Here is a 14491-nt window from a genome sequence, read left to right as displayed (position 1 = left end):
TGCACATGTTGTGGGGAGCAACTGAGACTAGGCTAAGTTACTGGAATTAAGACTTATGCTATGCATCTGCTCTCCCACAATATGGCGCTGGGGAGGAGTAAAACAACTACGCAGCTGCCTCATCAGTTTGATAAGCTGCAGGAGCTGATCCTGCTCCTGATTGGAGGAGAGCAGCGTACTCGGCGTGTGGGTAGCAGAGTTGGGATTGGTGGAAGAGGACTATAAAGGAGGAGAGAGACAACATGCACCAGGAACATCTGAAGGAACACCTGAGCAGCCCCCGAGAGAGCCGGCCAGCGGTGTGCCGCTCCTCCACAGAAGCGGGGAAAGTGGCAGGGGGTGCCGCCCCTCCACGGAGGTGGAGGGGTCGGCAGCCAACCTGGGAAGGACCAGCAGCAAACCCGGGAAGGGCCGAGCAGACAAAAGAACAGCGCAGGGTCTAGTGTCGTTCCTCCGCGAGTAGGGGAGCGACATAATGGTGCCGTGACTCGGATATGAAACCTAGGAGGGATACATGTGTGTTTCAGGACCTGGGAGGGGGTCAGTGTGGAGCCCATGGGGCATGGCTCAGGCAGCACAAGCTCGAATTAGGGTTGGTTTCCTGTCCTCGATAGCATTGACATTTTGGGTTAATGATTCTTGGCCATGGGGTCCGTCCCGGGCACTGTAGGATGTTCAGTGGATTCCCGGTCCTCTACCCACAGATGCCGGTAGAGGCCACACCCTCCTCCAAGTTTGGACAACCCCAAGTATTTCCAGAAATTGCCAGAAATGTCTCTGGAGGTTCACATGAGAAAATGCAGCATCCATTCAAAGACCAGATGGTCATTTGCATTACTGTATTACATGGAGCTTTTCTCTTGTATTTTTTTAAAAACTTTTTTTTTTTAAGATTTTATTTATTTATTTGAGAGGCAGAGTTAACAGACAGAGGGAGAGGTAGAGAGAGAGGTCTTCTATCTACTGGTTCACTCGCCAAATGGCTGTAACGGCCAGAACTGGGCCAATCAGAAGCCAGAAGCCAGGAGCTTCATCTGGGTCTCCCACACAGGTGCAGGGGCCTGAGCACTTGGGCCATCTTGTACTGCTTTCCCAGGCACATCAGCAGGGAGCTTGATTGAAAGTGGAGCAGCCAGGACTCGAACTGGTGCCATATGGGAGGCCTGCACTGCAGGCAGAAGCTTAGCCCACCAAGCCACAGCGCTGGCCCCTCTTGTATTTCATGCGGTGCTCAAGAATGCCTGAGACAAGTGAAAATGGAAGTAATGTGCCCCCCAGTCATTCCCTGTGACGACCTGAGTCGGGTTGGCGTGGTCACAGGGAACTCCCCTCTAGTGCAGTAAGCATGGTGGGGTTGCCTCCTTTCGGGTTAACCGTGGTTTGGGGCTCCTCAGAATGATGCCTTGGAGCTGTGCAGCAGAATAAGCGACACCATTGACCGAGTGGACCACATGTTCACGTCAGAGTTCGACGCGGAAGTGGACGAGTCCGAGTCTGTCACCCTGCAGCAGTACCACCGCGAGGCCATGATTCAGGGCTACAACTTCGGGTTCGAGGTAGGCACCGACGCGGGGGAGCACGCTGCAGTCATTGCTGTGCAGCTGGCCTGCAGCTCTGTGCCAGCTGCAACCCAGCGGGACAGGCACGGCTCTTGTCCCACTCCTGAACCTGGGAAGTGTTTGCTTGCAAACGGTCAGGTAGCTGCCCAGTTTTAATTTTGCACTCAAAACTAACTACTGCATTTTAAAACTTTTAAAAGAGATGTTTGATATCATAAAAATAATTCTTAATTTTTAAACTTACAAGCAAAATATTTATGGAGCTGCATTTTGAAATCCCATCTTCTCTGTCTGTCTTCACACTGTTCAGAGTGCATGGGGGGACTTCAAGGGTTCATGGAAAATGGAATCAAAAGTAAAATAGAAGTACAAGCTTCAAGTTTTGTTTCCAGCATGAGCTGCATCCGGGTCAAGGCGCTCCTGTAGGCGCCGGATGCCGGCGTTTGGTCCGTCCTGGAGAGCTGAGGTTCTGGGTGTCCAGCCGTGCCAACCCGGTCTGCTTTGTGTTCCTAACCCAAGAAGTGAGTGCTCCTGGAGGAGGTTTCTTAACGTTAGAGGCAAAAACGAGACAGAGCCAAGTCAGGACGGTGGGGCGGACGCCTAATGGTTTTTCTTTGGCGCGCTCGTGAGGCGGCCATTGCTGGACGAGAGGAACGGCGGGCAGGAGGGCTCCCCGGCGAGGCTCTCCTGGGCGTTTTCTGCCCGAGCTCTGTCTGGTTTCTCACAGCGCTCTCCTGACAAGCAGCTGCTATCTCCGTCCCTCTGTGAGGCCAGGAGCCGCTGCTGGGACTTGGCTGCAGACGCTGCCCTTCGGCTGCGCCCGACGCGGTCGTCCTGCTCGTGGCAGCCTTTGCTTTGAGTGTGCTTTGTCTTCAGGGCCGTGCTGCTGCAGCCACGGTCAGTCCTGTTACATCGTGGGCGGACTGCTTCAGCATCGTGACCCCTCTCTCACAGCTTCCGTCGGCAGCTCTGCTCTTGTTCTGTCAGAATCGACAGGTCCGTGGGGACGCTGTTGCTTGTGAGCCGCCTGGATGGTGGCCTCTGCCGGCTGCCTCTTCAGCACCGGCTCACCCCTTGTGTAGAAGTCGCTGTTTGAAGAACTGCCCACCCTTTGTGGGAATCACTGTTGAACAACTGCTCGTCTTTCGGGGCATCGTGCTGATCAGCCTCACAAACCATCAGTGGTCAGCTGGTCAGCCTCACAAGCTCACTGCTTCGCCATGAATTTAATGTCTGTTCCCGCTTCACCCTCAGCGGAACCTTGTTGCTCTGATCGGGCTCTTTCCAGATCGTTCTCTTCTCCTGGGCCCTGCAGACCAGATCCCGTCCAGAACAGACAGCATTTCTGTTTTGGTACGAAACAGTGTGAAATCCGTGCATGGTTTTCTTGCGTTTTCCATGAACCATTTGAAGACCCCCTCATGCAAATTTTACATAATTGGATTGTGTGTTCTAGATTTTGTAGCAATTGACACTTAAAACAGACAAAGCTTGATTGTGTGTAGGAATTACTGTAATTACTATAACTTTGACATTTATGAAATCTTTCTGCAGTATCATAAAGAAGTTGTTCGATTGATGTCTGGGGAGTTTAGACAGAAGATAGGAGACAAATACATCAGCTTTGCCCGGAAGTGGATGAATTACGTGCTGACTAAATGTGAGAGTGGCAGAGGCACCCGACCCAGGTAACAACCAAGTAGGTTGTTTGCAGCACAAGTCGTGTGGGCTTGGAGCTGTTTTGTTCCTGTGTGCTGGATTTAATTTCCGGCAGATGACACCAAAAGGAGCATTGTGAACTTGTTGGTGACTAGTGTTATTAAATGCAACTGTACACAGGCAAAAACCTCATAATTCTCAGAAACTTTGTTTTACAAAGTTCCAAACTAAGTTTTGTTTTTTTTTTTCCTTTTTAAATGTTTATTTTCATCTGTTTGGAAGGCAGAGCAACCGAGGGAGAGCACTCTGCTTTCTGTTGTTTTATTCCCCAAATGCCTGTAATAGCTAGGGCTGGGCCAGGCTGAAGCCAAGAGCCTGGAACTCCCTCTGGTTTCCCACGTGGGTGGCGGGCGCCCAGGCTCTTGAGCTGTCACCTACTGCCTTGCAGATGCATTAGCAGGAAGCTGGATCTAAGCTGGAGAAGCGGGGACTTGAGCCCGCGTCTGATGGGACGCAGGTGTCACCAGGGTCAGTTTCTCCTGCTGTGCCTCAAATGAGCTATCTTGGAGGGAACTTCCATTCTCCCTGGTCAGGGCTTCCTGTGTGCTGACCCTTTGACCTCCCACATGAACGTTAAGCCTGTTCCTTGGTGTAAATGAGGAGTCCTGAGTTGGCTGGGGAAGTGTGTAGAGCACCCGTGAGGCCCGGTGGTGGCCCCACGGTAGCACAAGACTGCTGAGGGCTGGTGCCTGGTGAGAGGGAGCCGCCTGTTTCATGGTGGCGCTTAGGGACACTGGTGCTTGGGACACTCCAGGGCATCTTCCAAGTTAGAGAAAACACAAATGTGGTACACCTGGGACTACAGCTTGGCCCTTTACCTTACACAGCTCATGTGATTGTTGAAGTACAAATAGCACCCATCTCTTCTAAAATGCTTCCCTGGGCTCCAAGAAAGGAAAGCCATGTTGTCCTCCTGGCCCAGCGGTCACACTATGAATTTACTCAACCCAGGCATTTACATAAAGACAAAAAATTGTGTTTTGTCCCGCTGGATTATTTGTAAGTTTTGTGTAATCTACCACGGCTTGTTGTTGGTGTTTAGTGAGTGCTGTGTCTTCTCGCGTCACAGGTGGGCGACCCAAGGATTTGATTTTCTCCAAGCCATTGAGCCCGTCTTTATTTCAGCCTTGCCAGAAGATGACTTCTTGGTAGGAATGCCCTAAAATTTCTTTCATTAGAAATAAACTACTCACTCTCTGTTCCCTGATTATGTATTTTTAAACATGTAATAGAGGTTCTTAGTATTTGTAATGTCATTATCACGGCACTGCTGAGATGTTAAAGCACTCTCAGTTGCATTATACTATCTTCCTCTTGCCTTCCTGTGAAACAGCAGTGTCCACCTGACCACGCCAGTGCCAGGCTGTTTACAAACCTGGTGCTTCTGCAATGTTTGCCACTTTTATATTTTATAAGCTGCCTCCTTGGTTCCTTCTTTGTGACAGTCTGAGGAAGAGCAGTATTGAGCTGTCCCACATTAGTGGGCATTGTGAACGTCATTTGGGGGGCATAGCGCCAGTGGAAGTGTTGCTCATAGATAAACCGCGTCAGACCAGAAAGGTGTTGTTTAGAATGTGAGCTCCTTCCTCCCACCCTCCCCGTAGTAAGCAGAGCGGATGCCGTGGAAAGCCCGGTGCTCGTGCGCGTCACTGCAGGGTGGGGAACTGGCTGCTGATTTTTTTTTATGTATAAAATAAAATGGAATTATAGACTATATTATTGGAAATTATGTATGATCTATGTTTAATTTATGTTTATATCTTTTTTTTTTTAAAGAACTAACTTTGAAAATGTAGCATGCTTCTTTTAATTATGCTGGAACCAATTTGTGCTACTAACACCGTTAATTAGTACATCTGTCCTTTTTCTCCTTGCCGGTTTTCCTTTGGCTTCTAGAGCCTGCAAGCCCTGATGAATGAGTGTATTGGCCACGTCATAGGAAAGCCACACAGTCCTGTCACAGGTTTGTACCTTGGTAAGACAGCCTCACAGCCCTCCTCTGGGTCGTATGGTTTGGATGAGCACGTCGTCTTGTGATCACCACCCTGTAAAATGGCACAAAAGGTGTTTTGAGAATGCTCAGGAAGACAGCAGTGAAGGTGACGGCTGTGAGGTAAGCAGTGGCGGACGCCACCCTGACCCTGGTGCGTCTGGACAGGGAGCTCAGAAGGCCAGCGCCAGAAGCTGCTCCACGCCAGCCAGCAGGTGGAACTGTTTTGTTTGTTCTGCATCGGCACAGCCATTCTCTCCCGTTGAAGTTTTGCCCACAGGGCAGGAAGACTGGAAGAGGTGTCTGCTGCAGGCGGCAGGGGCTCCCTGCTGCAGGGGCAGGGGTTTTCCGGCCCTGCTGCTTCATCTCCTCAAGGAGGCCGTTTGTTGCCTCACAGTTTACCTGTGTACCCACTGCCCCACAAGCTATGGCCAATTCCGATTCGGTTCTACCTTTTTTTTTTTTTAATGATTTATTTGTTTAATTAAAGGCAGAGAGAGAGAGGGAGAGATACATGGAGAGAGATCTTCCTTCTGCTGGTTCCCTCCCTAAATGGCTGCGATGGCTGGAGCTGGGCCAGTTCGGAGCCAGAAGCCAGGAGCTGCTGTGTCCTCCACATGGGTGCAGGGCCCAGGTGCTTGGGTCCTCCTCTGCTGCTTTCCCAGGCACAGTAGCAGGGAGCTGGACTGCAGGTGGAGCAGCTGGGAACTGAACCAGTACCCACATGGTGGGGTGCCTTTGTCGAAGGCAGTGGCTTTACCCTCTTTGCACGGTGCCAGTCCTGGATTCTACTGTTTTAAAAAAATCAAGTTATTATATGATGGTATACATTACTTAATTTTCCATTCCATTAATGCACAATTTTTGAGTATATGTTGAAACTTGAAATATATATATACACAATATATACATACACACATATGTGTGTGTATATATATACACAATATACACACATATGTATGTGTGTATGTTGTATATATATTTGTGTATATTATGTGTATATATACACATATGTATATATGTATATACGCATATATGTATATATACATATATGCATATATACATATCAACAAAAGGCTCTGTTTTACATCATTCCTGGTGTAGTGTGTAAATAAAACTGTACTTATAAGTCAAACACCCAAAAATGAAAACTTACTTGTTTTATATTATTCAGACTATAGCAAATATTCATGAATGGTAGATTTATTGAATATCACTAGCTTAAAGGGTGATTGCCAGCTATAGAAAATTAGTAGAGCAGTTTTTTTTTTTTTTTTTTAATTTATTTGAAAGATAGAGTTAGACAGTGAAAGAGACAGAGAGAAAGGTCTTCCTTCTGTTGGTTCACCCCCGAAATGGCCGCCACGGCTGGTGCTGTGCTGATCTGAAGCCAGGAGCCAGGTACTTCCTCCTGGTCTCCTCCCTGTCCTGCTCTAGGAGGTAACCTGGCATGTTTTCTGCACAAACTCGTCCTAGCACATGCTGTTCTGTGCACACATAAGCTTGTTTTCCTGGCAGTTACGGTACAGACTTGGATCCTACTGGATGTTAATCTCCTTTCTTACCTGACCGTTGAAGAGGTCCCTCCAAGTCTGCAGGTGCAGCTCTGATTCTCTTCAGCAGCCACATCGTGGCCATGTGGAGTACCGTAATCCCTCCTACAACTTCTCTGTGGGCTTTCGTGTACTATGGCCATGAGAAGCATCTCAGTGATAAACGTTCACCACCAGTGAAATTTGAATGCCTATCTAATTTTTGCTCATTTGTTTCCAGTGAATTTTCACAGTTTTGCCACATGAAGTATACACACTCTTTTTTTTTTTTTTTTTTTTTTTTTGACAGGCAGAGTGGACAGTGAGAGAGAGAGACAGAGAGAAAGGTCTTCCTTTGCCGTTGGTTCACCCTCCAGTGGCCGCCGCGGCCAACGCGCTGCAGCCAGCGCACCGCGCCGAACCGATGGCAGGAGCCAGGTGCTTCTCCTGGTCTCCCATGGGGTGCAGGGCCCAAGCACCTGGGCCATCCTCCACTGCACTCCCTGGCCACAGCAGAGAGCTGACCTGGAAGAGGGGCAACCGGGACAGAATCCGGTGCCCCGACCGGGAGTAGAACCAGGTGTGCCGGCGCCGCAAGGCGGAGGATTAGCCTATTGAGCCGCGGCGCCGGCCCAAGTATACACACTCTTAAAAGAAATGCTTTGTTTTGTGCGTGTAGAGTGTTAACCTTGTGTATGTGCATTTTTTTAAAGACAGATTTATTTATTTGAAAGAGTGACAGAGAGAGGTAAAGAGAGAGAGAGAGAGGTCTTCCATCTCCTGGTTCTCTCCCCAAATGGCCACAATGGCCACAGCTGAGCCCTTCTGAAACCAGGAGCCAGGAGCTTTATCCGGGCTTCCCATGTGGGTGCAGGGGTCCAAGCACTTGGGCCACCTTCCACTGCTTTCCCATCCTGTAAGCAGGGAGCTGGATCACAAGAGGAGCAGCCAGGACTCGAAACCGGCACCCGTGTGTGATGCTGGCACTGCAGGCCTGGCCTTAATCCGCTGCACCACAGCGCCAGCCCGCACTTTTAGAAACAGAATGTCTTGGTTGGCATCCTCCGTGGGAGCCTGGTGGCAGCTGTCCGCTCAGTGGTTCCTAGTGCCTTCACTGAAGTCCTCATCCCCCATCACCTTTGTTGCGTTTCTTTACTTTGTTGCTATTGGAAGTCTTCCACTTTGCATAGTAATTTTTGAGATAGTGCGGCTGGTGTCCCAGGACCTGAAGTTTTATAAACGGCTCACCAGGATTTTGTTTTGCGAGTTTTGCCGGGGAACTTCAGATCTGTCAGTTTTCGGTGTTTCTGCCTCTCCTGGGTAATGTCATTTAAAGGAAGCCCATGAGACCGCGAAGGAGAAAATTTCTGTTTCAGATGAAGCCTCTTTAGGATGAACTGTCTGTAGGCTTAAAATGATTAACCGAAGAAGACAAAAGGAGGACGTCAAAAAGATAAGCAGTGTTAAGACAGATAATTTGAAGAGGAGAAAAGCTGGTTAGGAGAAAACAGCCTTAATTGCTGGGAAAGTGGACTGGTCAACATTTTTGTAACTGCGGGTGTGGACACCTAGTTTGAAAATTTCAGTTCAAATATTGTCATGTTTTGGAATTTCATTTTAACTTGCATCCATATTTAACTCCCACCAAAGCATTTAAAAGGAGAAGAGAAGTCAGCATGGTTTGGGGAGACACATTGCCCAGTCACACTATACACTGCCCACCTGCTTTGGCACAGAGAGGGTAAGGCAAACCGCAGTTCTCAGGGAGTGACTGAGACCCTAGCCTGGGGCTGTGGGTGGCCACTGACCAGAACCTTTGTAGAGGGTCAGTAACCTGGAGAACGTCTTGCCCAAAGCCCCATTTCATCTCTGAAATGAGTTGAATCATCTCTTTAACATTCATTATGTACGATTCATGTGAGGATTTATAAACTGTGTGTGTGTGTTTAAGATTTATTTATTTGAGAGGTAGAGTTACAGACAGTGAGAGTGAGAGACAAAGATAAAGGTCTTCCTTTCGTTGGTTCACTCCCCAGATGGCCGCAAAGGCCAGAGCTGTGCCCATCTGAAGCCAGGAGCCAGGAGCTTCTTCCCAGTCTCCTACTTGGGTGCAGGGGCTCAAGGAGTTGAGTTATTTTCTACTGCTTTCCCAGGCCACAGCAGAGAGCTGGATTGGAAGAGGAGCAGCTGGGACTAGAACCAGCGCCCATATGGGGTGCCGGTGCCGCAAGTGGAGGATTAACCTGTGCCCCAGTGCTGGCCCCCATAAAATGTTTTCGATAGAGAAAAATTTAGAATGAGATAGGGACCTGTCATCTTAAAGAGTGGCACTTCCTGTGGCGTTGGTGCGCATAAGCTGATGTGTTACATACGTGAGCGGATTTCTTTGGGTCACTGGGAACATCTAGCAGCCTGGTTTCAGATCCCCCTGACGTGTGTCGCCGTCTTCCCTGACAGCTATTCACCGGAACAGCCCCCGCCCTGTGAAGGTGCCTCGGTGCCACAGCGACCCGCCCAACCCTCATCTGATTATCCCGACTCCAGAGGGATTCAGGTACTGGCTGCTCACCCTGAGAGCTGAATGCTGAACGTGTGTCCTGTCTCCTGCCTCTGGGCCTCTCGGAGCCCAGTGTGCCTTTTCCTGAGACAACCCGGGCCCTCGGGGCAGGAGCAGTCGCTGTGCAATCCAGGACACGCCTGTCCTTTTGAGATAACCCAGCCTCTCGGTCTTACTCACAACCTCCAGCTACTAAATTGCTTCTGGCTCTGCAGCAATTCTTGCCTTGTTTTTCTCTGAAAAATGACCTTAGAAAAACAGATGCCAGTGTGCACAGTAAACGTTTGAAAAAGGAAACGGTGAATATCCCTTTCATAATGGAGAAGAGGCAGCCCGGCCTGCAGGCCTGACGTGTGTGCGTGGCCCCTGCGGTGGCGTCACGCGCGGCCGCTTGCACAGTCGCTGTCCTGAATGTGGTGGCATTTCTGCATCTCGTGCTGGTGAGCGTCCTCACTTTTTAAATTGACCCTTATTTGTCAGCACGTGCTAGCTCACCTACGGTGACTACGGTTCTTTTTTAAAAAGCATCAAAAATTTTTCCCCACACCTAGAGCTGATGGTCACAGAACAACTTGCATTTTATATTTTTAAGTATTTTTGTTTTGTTTTGAACTGAAACCGTTCGCATATCCACCCTGCTTTCCCACCTGTGTTCCTGAAGCTTCTCCTCTCGTCCTAGCACCCGGAGCGGGCCTTCAGAGGCGCGGAGCCACGGCGGCCCTGCTGCTGCCACCGCCGCCGCCGCCACCGCTGCCACCGGTCGCCCTGGCCCCTCTGGCGGCGACTGCGCACCGCCCAAACCCACCAGCAGTGCCCATGACACCAGGTAGTCCCCTCCTTCCAGCAGCACCATGGCTGCTTGCCGCCCCCCGGGTGCCCTCCACAGTCGCCCTCACTTGGGACGAGTTGCAGAGTGGCCAGGCTTCGCTGAGGGTGCCGAGGGCCTCAGAACAGCTCGGCTCTGGTACCAGCCGGTGTGAGCAGATCAGCACAGTGCTGGTATTCCTGTGCCACACGCTGTGCCAGGGACAGCCCCGAGGAGAGACTGGAGCAGAGGGTCTTTGCGTGCTGGCTGACCACATCTCCTGCAGTCACAGGGGCTTTAGAGTTGGCATCCGGTTAACAACGTCAGGGTAATCCGTGTTCCTAACCACATCTCCTACTTTTAGATAATTACTGATTTGAAGCAGTTTATAAAAATGGAAACATCATTTCATGGGGTTTGTACAAAATCACATGGAGAAAAGATCACGAATAGAAAGAACTGTCTGACCTTTGGCAAGCTCCCGAAAAAATTATGTCTGTGAGTTCTATCTTTTGTATGAGGAAGAAGGACCTTGCAGTTTCTAGTTTGTTTTTTTTTTTAATTAATTAATTAATTTGAATTGGTGAGTTACAGAAAGAGAGGAGAGAGAGAGAGAGAGAGAAAGGGAAAGGGTCTTCCATCTACTGGTTCACTCCCCAAGTGGCTGCAATGGCCAGAGTTGGGTCAGGCCAAAGATAGGACCCTGGAATTCGATCTGGGTCTTGCATGTAGGTGTCAGGGGCCCAAGCACTTGAGTCATCCTCCACTACTTTGCCAGGTGCATTAACAGGGAGCTGAATCAGAAGTGGAGCAGCCAGGACTCGCGCTGGCATCCATATGGGATACCAACACTGCGGGTGACAGCTTAACGCACTGCACCACAACACCGCCCCGTTCTAGTCAAGTTTTGGCAGTGGATTTCATGAAGTTGTCATCTACTTAAAGGAGGAAGGACTTTGGTCTCTCCGAATTCTGCCCTCTGAGTAGAGGGGACATCGTACGCGACTGTTTGAGATGGGAGTAGACTGATCAGAAAGATGAAATTGTGCAGTCACTGAGTTCAGCTTATTGGAGAGATAATAGTATCCTTGGCAAGAAGGTGACTTAGTACTAAAACAGACTAAAATCTGTTTAAACTTACTTATGGCAATCTAAAATTTAAAGTGATATTTTTAACTTTTAGTGATAAAAGTTTATAACCTAAAAAATTTCAAAAAGTCTTTTATAACTTAAGCAGACAACTAAAAAACATTAACAATTAGCATTGAACCAGATTTCCTCTCACCCTTTGATGAGTAAAACATTGTGTGGCAAATATTTTCATATCCCTGTGGGCTACTGAAACCATCGATCTTGTAAATGCAGTAGAATTAAGGCGAGTGCGTTGGCCTTCAACAGCGTGACAGCAGGTGCCTGGCTGCAGCCCCCACTGCATCCACGTGCATCTGAGATCGCTGTGGAGCTGGACAAGAAAGGGTGGCAGCCCACTGTTTCCGTGGTGGGTGAACGGCGGCTTTAGGTGTTCATGTGTTAGCAGCATGTGTGTGAGATGTAGCTCAGCCTGTTCAGGCTTCTGCTCTTGTGTTCTGTTAGGAACAGCATTTCTAAGTGCACATTCTGAGTTTGTGCCTGTGTGGTGCTTGATGTTCAGGAGTTGGAGAAGCATCACTGTGTGCTAGGCCCTCCTCTCTTGTCCATGCTCACTTCATTCACACCTTCATGGTGAGCCTGTGAGCTTCACGGCGGGCCCTGTGAGCTGCTGTGGGTTGGGCCCACTGCCCCGGTTGAGAGCCTGAGTCTCAGCATAGCTGGCCCATGACCAGCCTCGGGAGATGGTGGCACCAGTGACATCAGCCCACGGTGTGCAGCCCTGTTGGTCCCAGAGATACAGGAACCAAAATCCAACCTCACTTGGCCCCACAGGGTCCCATAATATTTCCCATTGATTTTATTTGACTTAGGAAATATCTGTTCTGGGCTTAAGTTGTCCTAACTTTGTTTATAAAAAGCATTTTTGCAGTGATGTACTTGCTGGATGGAGCCAACTCCCGCTGCTGCACAAAAGCTGATTATTAACTCTTGAATTTTGCAAGCCAGTTGTTACTGTCCAGCCCACCCCTCAGCCCCTGCATCCCACCCAAATGTCACTTCAGTTAAGTGGATGTCCTTACCTTTTAACTCTGCAAGAATCTCAGAGGACATGACATTGGCTAATGCAGCTTTCGGGGAGTGAGGACGCTGGAGCTGACAAGTGACAACTCCAGGGCCCCACAGTCTTTGGCTCTTCTGAGGAGTGTTTTCATCACTTGAACGTCAGGGGTCTTTTTCTCAAACTCTTTGGTGGACTACATGAAGGAGCAATGTCCCCCTCTCTTCAGACCTCACAGATACTGTGCTAGGCTCAAGGGTTTTAGGGAAAGACAGAAGAGATCGACTGTAATTCATCGAGACCTTCTCAATAGACCGTGCTGCCTGCAGCCTGCTCAGTGTATAAGAGAGCATAAATGCTACCATACTTCACTTACAACGTGCATTTAAAATACACACTGACTTTTTAATAAGCTAATGCCGGATTAATCTTGTGGTCTTTGGTAATTTGAGTCACAGTTGTGACCGTTCCCTTGTTTAATGCTGGCTGCTCTCTGGGTGCATTCTGGTGGCTGGACGCTGGCTTCCTGCTGGGAAAGCCGCGGATTCGCTGGGTTCCTGCACGCGTCCAGCTTCCTGCTCTGCTGCACTTCTGCTTGGCCGCCTCTTAAGAAATCACAGAGTCTTCTCTTCCTTTCTCTTGCTAAGAAGGTCTGAGCGGCTTGCGCCAGGAAGTGAGTTAGTAGTCTACGTAGAATTAGGAACTCATGTGTGACTTAATGGTAACTTGAAATATGAGCCAGAATTGGCAAATACATTTTTATCCAACCGGGCTTAAATTGTGGAGCTTTCCACACGTCAGCACCAAATAAAAGGTTTTGTTTATGTTAGTGACAGACGAGGGAGGGCGCAGGCAGGCACCTGGGTCTTCCATCCTGGCTCTGCAGAGGTGGGAATGGAGAGACCCTAGCAGACCAGCACTCCCCCTCTGGGGGAGGTCCCGGGGCAGCACCTGGGGCGGGGAGGGCAGCTCTTGCTAGGGCTGACCGGGGCGATCTTCTGCTCCCTGGGTGACAGCAGCACCCTCCAGTCATGACGGTCAGAGGTGCTCCAGACACTGCCTGTGTCCCGGGGGGTGGGGTGGGGGGCGAGGGGTGGGGAGCAGAATCGGTCCCAGGGGAGAGTCCCAGTTCTAGAAGAGTCTCCCAGATCTTCTTGACTTCTGTTGAACTGATAGCTCAATTTTAAAAATATTAAAACAGGGGTTCCAGCGTCCCTGAAAATGACCGCTTGGCTTCCATAGCTGCTGAGCTGCAGTTTAGGTCCCTGAGTCGGCACTCCAGCCCCACAGAGGAGCGAGACGGTGAGTGGGTTTAGGCGTCAGCCATGCTTGCGACTGGCCTCACCCTTGCCCCCAGCGCCCCCATTTCTGTTATTAGTAAAGAGTGAGGAGCAGTGGGGTTCTGTGAGGTTTAGTGCTGAGCGCACTGGCTTCGTAACATAGACGCTTTTTTAGATGCCCTTACGTTTTCTGGGTCTATTTTGTTGCTCTAAAAAATCATTCCTGATGTTTTAATTGTCAATTACTTTCACTTTAAAAATGCAAGTAGTGACCTTGTGTGCGTTGGGGATAGGCTGAAGTTGTATTAGCAAGCAGCCCTGTGGTGGCGCCTGTCCCACAGGACCTGGGCCGTGTAGTGCAGTTGAAGGTCTGCGACACCGTTACCCGAGTCTTGGTTGGGCACAGTTGTCTTGAGTCACTGCAGAGCCATTTCCTCACACCCACGTCAGACACATGAAGAGTCTTCACCAGGAAGGACAGGCTGATGGTGGCCATGACCGGTCACCGTTTCAGATTTCATAAAGCTTAATTTGTCTGAAAACATCCTGCCTGCAGAACCAGCCTACCCACGCGGGGATTCCAGCGGGTCAGCGCGGAGAAGCTGGGAACTCCGGACTCTCATCAGCCAGACCAGAGGTGAGCAGGAGGGTTGTGGGTTAAAGGTGAGCAGGAGGGTCGTGGGTTAAAGGTGAGCAGGAGGATTGTGGGTTAAAGGTGAGCAGGAGGGTCGTGGGTTAAAGGTGAGCAGGAGGGTCGTGGGTTAAAGGTGAGCAGGAGGCTCTCGGGTTAAAGGTGAGCAGGAGGCTCTGGGGTTAAAGGTGAGCAGGAGGATCGTGGGTTAAAGGTGAGCAGGAGGCTCTGGGGTTAAAGGTGAGCAGGAGGGTCGTGGGTTAAAGGTG

General features: G+C 49.8%; 1 protein-coding gene across 7 annotated transcripts in view; it reads left to right on the top strand.

Annotated features, from left to right (window-relative positions):
- MAP3K4 (mitogen-activated protein kinase kinase kinase 4) overlaps nucleotides 1-14491 on the top strand; it is a 125354-nt gene that overhangs the window by 97410 nt on the left and 13453 nt on the right. For 2 of the 7 annotated variants that reach the window (XM_051855155.2, XM_070074592.1), the window contains exons 12-19: nucleotides 1395-1556; nucleotides 3114-3247; nucleotides 4348-4426; nucleotides 5175-5253; nucleotides 9258-9354; nucleotides 10037-10183; nucleotides 13513-13613; nucleotides 14148-14228. In XM_051855155.2, the coding sequence (XP_051711115.2) occupies nucleotides 1395-1556; nucleotides 3114-3247; nucleotides 4348-4426; nucleotides 5175-5253; nucleotides 9258-9354; nucleotides 10037-10183; nucleotides 13513-13613; nucleotides 14148-14228 (880 nt within the window). The remainder of the gene's footprint in view (nucleotides 1-1394; nucleotides 1557-3113; nucleotides 3248-4347; nucleotides 4427-5174; nucleotides 5254-9257; nucleotides 9355-10036; nucleotides 10184-13512; nucleotides 13614-14147; nucleotides 14229-14491) is intronic. The other 5 variants (XM_051855156.2, XM_070074593.1, XM_051855158.2 and 2 more) reach the window with 3 other exon arrangements.

The sequence above is a fragment of the Oryctolagus cuniculus genome, chromosome 5 (assembly GCF_964237555.1).
Source record: "Oryctolagus cuniculus chromosome 5, mOryCun1.1, whole genome shotgun sequence".
Taxonomy (NCBI): Eukaryota; Metazoa; Chordata; class Mammalia; order Lagomorpha; family Leporidae; genus Oryctolagus; species Oryctolagus cuniculus.
Note: the sequence above shows the minus strand (reverse complement) of the source record. Positions and strands in the feature narration are given on the sequence as shown.